The sequence below is a fragment of the Mus pahari genome, chromosome 10 (genome assembly GCF_900095145.1).
Source record: "Mus pahari chromosome 10, PAHARI_EIJ_v1.1, whole genome shotgun sequence".
NCBI classification, from domain to species: Eukaryota; Metazoa; Chordata; class Mammalia; order Rodentia; family Muridae; genus Mus; species Mus pahari.
Genome location: NC_034599.1, coordinates 34,335,485 through 34,342,048, shown reverse-complemented (window position 1 = coordinate 34,342,048; position 6,564 = coordinate 34,335,485). Strand labels below are relative to the sequence as shown.

Sequence of the window (6,564 nt, the reverse complement as noted above, 5' to 3'; positions counted from 1 at the left end):
TTCTGAACAGTGAAGGTTAAGTTAGTTTGTAGGAGAAATAATGCATGTTAGAAAGCAATGTGAGTGGCAGATGAAGTGATAAAAGAAAGATTTGACAGAATAAGATGTGCCTAACTCTAAAAAGTACAGAGAGGAAAGGAGTGGGAGTGACAGCAGAGAGAACTAAAGAAAGGGAGACAGAGACAAACAGACAGGGACATATCCACAGTCATTTTTACTGTGAATAATACAAAGTCAGGTTGAAGAGAGAACAAGCTAGACATAGGTGAAGACAGAGCTAGCCAGATAAAGGGACAGGGCCAAGATGAGAACAGATTGTTAAAGGTAGTTTGGGGTCAAGTGAAGCAATTCAGTCATAAGTGAGTGAAACATCTTTGAATCTGTCATCTAGGAGAGGAGTTTGAGCCAGACAAATGAATTAAACCTTGTAGTCAGAGTTCAAAAAGAGCTAGAAAGGGTGATTTTAATCAGCAGTAAGTCTCATAGGCTGAAAATATTCTAGGCCTAGATTATACTAATAGAGAGGCTAGAATATTCGAGGACTAGGCCTGGGTTAGCAGATGGAATCAGTAAGCCTCAGAGACAATGATTGTATTAGACTAATAAAAGTTACTTTTTAATATGAGCATGTTTTTTGAAAGTTTTATGTGAGGAGTAAGATCATCCATCTCCTACTGAATGTGATAACGTACAGTCCACCTTGAGGTTAATATTTAAACCAATCTATACACTCAATGGGTGCTAGCCTGGCTTCTCTTGCATGCCCCTCCTCTACACCTGCCCCAAGTTCTGGATCCTAGATTGATATATACAAAAATACACACACACACACACACACACACACACACACACACACACACACACATTCACACACACAAACACACACATATAGCTGCCCCCATACCACATTCTATATCTTTTCCCAGCACCCTCGTCTTCATTAGGATGTCCTCACTTCCCACCCCCACCACACCAGCATTCTAAACTCCCTGGGGCCTCTAGTCTCTTGAGGGTTAGGTGCATCTTCTATGACTAAACCCAGACCAGGTAGTTCACTGCTATATATGTGTTGGGGGCCTCTTAACAGCAGATGTATGCTGCCGGGTTGGTGTTCCAGTATCTGAGAGATCTTGGAGAACCTGGTGCATTGAAACTGCTGGTCATCCTAAAAGATCACCCTCCTCTTCATCTTCTTCAAGCTTTCCCCTAATCCCACCACAAGGGTCAGCAGCTTCTCTCCACTGATTGGGTACAGATATCTGCCTCTGACTTATTCAGCTGCTTGTTGGGTCTTTTGGAAGTTACTCATGCTAGGTGCCTTTTTGTGACTGCTCCATAGCTCCATAATAGATAATGATGGTGTCAGGTCTTGGGGCCTCTCTTTGACCTGGATCCCACTTTGGGCCAGGTGCTGGACCTGCTTTTACTCAGTCTCCTCTCCATTTCCATCCATGCAGTTCTTTCAGACATGAGCAATTTGGGGTCAGAGTTTTGCCTGTGAGATGGCAACCCCATTCCCCATTTGATGCTCTGGCTTTCTGCTGGAGGTAGGCTTTAGAAGTTCCCTCTCAACAATGTAGGGCATTCCATCTAAGGTCCATCTTTGAATCCAAAGAGCACAAATAAGCCAGCAAAGGAATGAATGAATGAATGAATGAATGAATAAATGGATAGATAGATAGATAGAGATAGATAGAGATAGATAAATAAATAAACATATAACCCTGAAATTCCAGTCTTTGTCCTATGACAAAAGGACTTGACATTCTATACAACAGTTCAGCCATATTCCATCTACTGCTATTCTCAAGAGCAAAAAAATTAAAGTGACTTAAAAACCTATACATAATTAAATGTAATGAAAATACAGTGGAATTTTAAGTAGATAGAAAGAAAAATAAGATATTGAAATTTTCATGTAAATAAATGAAACTAGGAAAGATTGATGGTGGTGACTCAGAGCCAGAGAGAGAATCAACATACGATCTCCAATGTAAAACTGAAACTCTCAAGTACTCCATTCTGAGACGAAGAACTGTGGGAAAATAAGAATTGCTGAGAACAGAATGAGTTTTCCTATGGGTATATATGGATTAAAGGAAAAGAAGCCATTAATTTGAGAGAGAGTAAAGTGACCATGGGAGTGGTGGAAGGGAGATGAGGGAGCAGATAGAATTACAGCACTCGCATATTAAATTCTGAAAAATGAATTAAAAATTATTTTAAAAGGCATGGTATGTACTCACTGATAAGTGGATTTTATGCCCCCCCAAAATATAGAATAGCCAGGATACATTCCAAAGAACTCAAAAAGTTTAATGAACTGAAGAGCCCAAGTGAGTCTGTCTCAACCCCACAAGGGAGGGAGAAGGTAGCAACCTCAGGAGGGGGAAGGGACGGAGGGAACTCCATTGGAAGGGAGAAGTGTGGAAGAGGGGAATATGATCAGATATTGCATGGGGGGAACAAGACTGAAACCAAAGGCCAGCAGAAAGAATCAAAACAGGCAACCTAGGGAAATAGAAAATGCAGGGACCCTCCAGAATATACCAGAGACCTAGGAAGTCGGAGACTTTCAGGAGTCATAGTGAGGGACCTTAGATGAAATGCTCTATAATGGTAAGAGGGAACTTGTAGAGCCCACCTACAGAAGAAAGGCAGGTCATCAAGTGAGGGATGGGGTTGCCATCCCACAGTCAAAAACTCTGACACATAATTGTTCTTGTCTGAAAGAACTGAAGGAGTAAAAATGGAGAAGAGCCTGTGGACAAGGAGATTCAGCAACAAAACCAAATTGGGATCAAGCACAAGGGGAAGCTCCAAGGTGTTCCACTATTACTGAGGCTATAGTGTGCTCACAAAAAGGGACCGTTCATGACTGACCTCTGAAAAATATAACAAGTAGCTGAAAGAGTCAGATGCAGATTATTTACACCCAACCAATGGACAGAAGCTGCTGACCACTGTGGTTGAATTATTGAAAAGTTTGAAGAAGCTGATGAGGAGGGTGTTCCTACAGGAGGATCAGCAGTATCACCTAACCTGGACCCCTGAGATTTCTCAGACACTGAGCCACCAACCAGGCAGCATACACCAGTTGATATGAGGCCCCTGCACATATAGAGGACTGCTGGATCTGGACTCTGTGAGAGAAGATGCACGTAATCCTCAAGAGACTGGAGACCCCAGGGAGTAGAGAGGTCTTATGGGGTAGGGAGTGCGGGGTCGGGACATTCTCATGGAGCCCGGGGTGAGGGAAGGGGGAGGTATGGTATGTGGAACATTCAGAGGATGGACAGGGAGAGGATAAAATCAGAATCGTAGAAAAGGATGAAATAAAAAAAATTTAAGGTATCATTTGTTGTAATTAAGAATAAGGTTTACATTTTAAAGTAAAGTTTATCAAATTTGAAGAAAAATATACATAAAATGAAGGGATGTCATCTACGGGAATAACAATTTGTGCAATCTATAATATTTGTATGTGGTTTTGATTCTGATAAACATATAACATATTAGATACTCAAAAATTAAGTTGCAATTTTTAATTGTAAAATTTATAAAGGATTCTAGGAAATAAGTAACAATAATGACAGGTGGAATCAAAAATATTTCTATGTATTTCTAATTACTTTTCTGAGATAAATAATCGTCACATGATTTCTGCTTACATGAATTTCTTTCTTTCAAGTATTTTCTTCAATGCAATACTGACATCCTTGTTCCTCAGGCTGTAGATCAACGGGTTCAGCATGGGTACAACAGTAGTATAAAACACAGATAACACTTTTGTTTGGCCCATAGAATTCAGTGATGATGGCTGTAAGTATGTCAATGCACCGGAACCATAGAAGACAGCAACAGCAGAGATATGGGAACTGCAAGTACTAAAAGCCTTGAACTTGCCCTCCCTGGAGTGAATGCAGAGGATGGTGGCAATAATGAAGATGTACGAAGTAGTAATAGTCAGCACTGGGACAAAGGCATTCAGTGTAACAAAAAATACAATCAATATTTCATTTATATAAGTATTAGAGGATGCAAGTTTCAAGAGAGGAAGAAGATCACAGAAATAGTGGTTAATCACATCTAAATTGCAGAACTGAGTCCTCAACATGAAACCAGTGTTTAAGGATGAAGAGAACACAGCAAATATATATGCCCCTGAAATCAGAGAACTGTAAATCTGATAGGACATGGTTACATTATAAAGCAAGGGGTTACAAATTGCAACATATCGGTCATATGCCATTGCACCTAATGTGTAGCACTCTGCAGTACCAAAAGTGATGAAGAAGTAGAGCTGAGCCATGCATCCAGAGTAGGAGATGATGTTCTTCTCTGTTAGAAAGCTCATGAGCATTTTAGGAATAACAACTGTGGCCTGACAGAAGTCAATGAAGGACAGACTGCTGAGGAAAAAGTACATGGGTGTGTGCAGGTGGGAACTGAGCCCAATCAGTGTGATCATGCCCAGGTTCCCTGATACAGTGATCAGATAGATCCCAAGGAAGAGGAAGAAGAGGGGCAGCTGGAATGCTGGCTTCTCTGAGAGCCCAGTTAATAAGAACTCAGTCAATGTGCAGTGGTTTCCTGCTGCCATGTCCTAAAATCAAATCTAAAATAGAAAAAAAGGTTTGTAAGGCAATTAAATGATAAAAGCTCTTTTTTTCATTTACTTGTACAAAAAGTCCCCATGTAAATTATTTCTGCTTATGTATACATTTGCCCTCAATATAATTACCTTAAGTGAATTAACTTAAGTAAATAAAATTAACTTTTATTATAAATCTTAAACATATACTTAAAATTTAGAATGCATTTATATAAAAGACTATCATTGAATTAAGCTATAAAATTTCATGTGTTCTAAAGTATGCCTCAACAGTGAGATGTAGAGTGGTTATTAGTGTGGAAAAATATTCCACTGTGTCCAGGAAGTAATTTTTCCACAAAAACAATGAATTATTATGCAAAAATCTTATTTCAGATGGGATATCCAGAGCCCTACTTTTAGACACTACTTCTTCTCTAATCCATAATCTACATAAAGCCTGTAAATACCCAAAATTGAAAATTAATTGACCTCTGTAGCACCCATTGCATTAAATATTTGAAACTTTGTGCTAGTAGGATTAAGTAGTGAACATGTGGTGCAGCTAGAAGGGGATGCTTGTTGAGGAATCATTTTTAGAAGAGAATAAGTCAGTAGCAGTTAGCTAAAGAAACCATAAAGACAAAGTGCCCAGATTAACTCCAGATTATCAGTAAAATTGATAGCTAATACAATATATTTTTTAATTTTTACAGTGTAAGGGATTAAGTATTACTGGCATCTTATCACTCAAAAAATCTGCAGTTCAATTTTTGCATTGTAAGTTCATACTGACAAACTCTCAAATAGAAAATGAGGTATTTCTACATATTAAAATTAAAGAAACAGACTCAACTCAGTTCTTCCTTTCCATTTATGTTGTGAAATGAGGATTACAATGCAAAAACCCATTAGCTAGGGTAAATTATATGTAATGTATTATATTCTTTTAAACTCTGAATCAGTTATTGATTGTATACCCAAAATAACTTCCTAAATGAATTAGAATTTGTAGAATTTGTCATTAAAAAATAAGATGTTACTTTTTTTCCCATCTGCACCTCTACCCAGAGATGATGGGCTTGCCTGCTCCTTTCCAACACCCCACAGCCTGCCTGTTTCCAAGGGGTCTGCTGTAACCAGGAACACAGTTGAGAACCCTGCCCCAATACCTAAGGCAGCTGAAAATTCCAAGGAGCAGAAGGTGGAACTATCCCCTCTGCCATAGGCCAATCATCCTTTAGATCTGAAACTCCCTCTGGGACAGATGTGCTGCCTGTCTTCTCTTGCAGACCACGTAGCATGCTTGTCTTCAAGGAAATCAGCCATACCTTGGGACACAGGTCATACCCTTGCCACAGTAACCCATGTCAACTGGGACCTTTCATAGAGTCCAGAAGATGTGGGATCTATCTTTTCTACAGGAGCCCCATCTTCTTTCTGTTCTGTACCTTCACCCTGGTCAGATCAGTGTGACTGCCTCTCTTTCACACCACATAGAGTGCCTGTCTCTCAAGAGGTCAGCTTTTACCAGGGACACATTTGAAACCTTTGATTCAATAAGCACACCAGCTGTGACCCTGCCACTGCACAGAGACCAGCAGATTTGGAATGTATCCTGCTCTGCCTGAGCACCATAGCCCTTCAATTCTGTCCCTCTATCTGGAACTGGAAAGATCCTACCCTTGGACCCCAAAACCTGACTGTCTCTTAGGAGGTTCACCCTAAACAGTCTCACAGAAGGTCTGCTCTAACCATGGACATAGGAGGACTGCTCTAACCAGGGACAGATGAGGCCTGTTCTGAGGGACATAAAAGCCCCACCCCCAACATAAAGAGTACTTCCTGCCTCCCAGGAGGCCTGACCTAACCCAGGTCACTACCTATGCTGCAACCAAACAGAGAGGCTCCAGTAAGAGACATACATGTGAATTAACCAGATAGCAAGAGGCAAACACAAGAACATAAGC

General features: G+C 40.2%; 1 protein-coding gene across 1 annotated transcript; it reads right to left on the bottom strand.

Annotated features, from left to right (window-relative positions):
* Positions 1-3,667: 3,667 nt before the first annotated feature.
* LOC110328021 (olfactory receptor 1537-like) lies at positions 3,668-4,603 on the bottom strand. Its single transcript, XM_021207369.1, has one exon. It carries the CDS (start codon positions 4,601-4,603, stop codon positions 3,668-3,670), a length of 936 nt encoding a protein of 311 aa, XP_021063028.1.
* Positions 4,604-6,564: the final 1,961 nt, after the last annotated feature.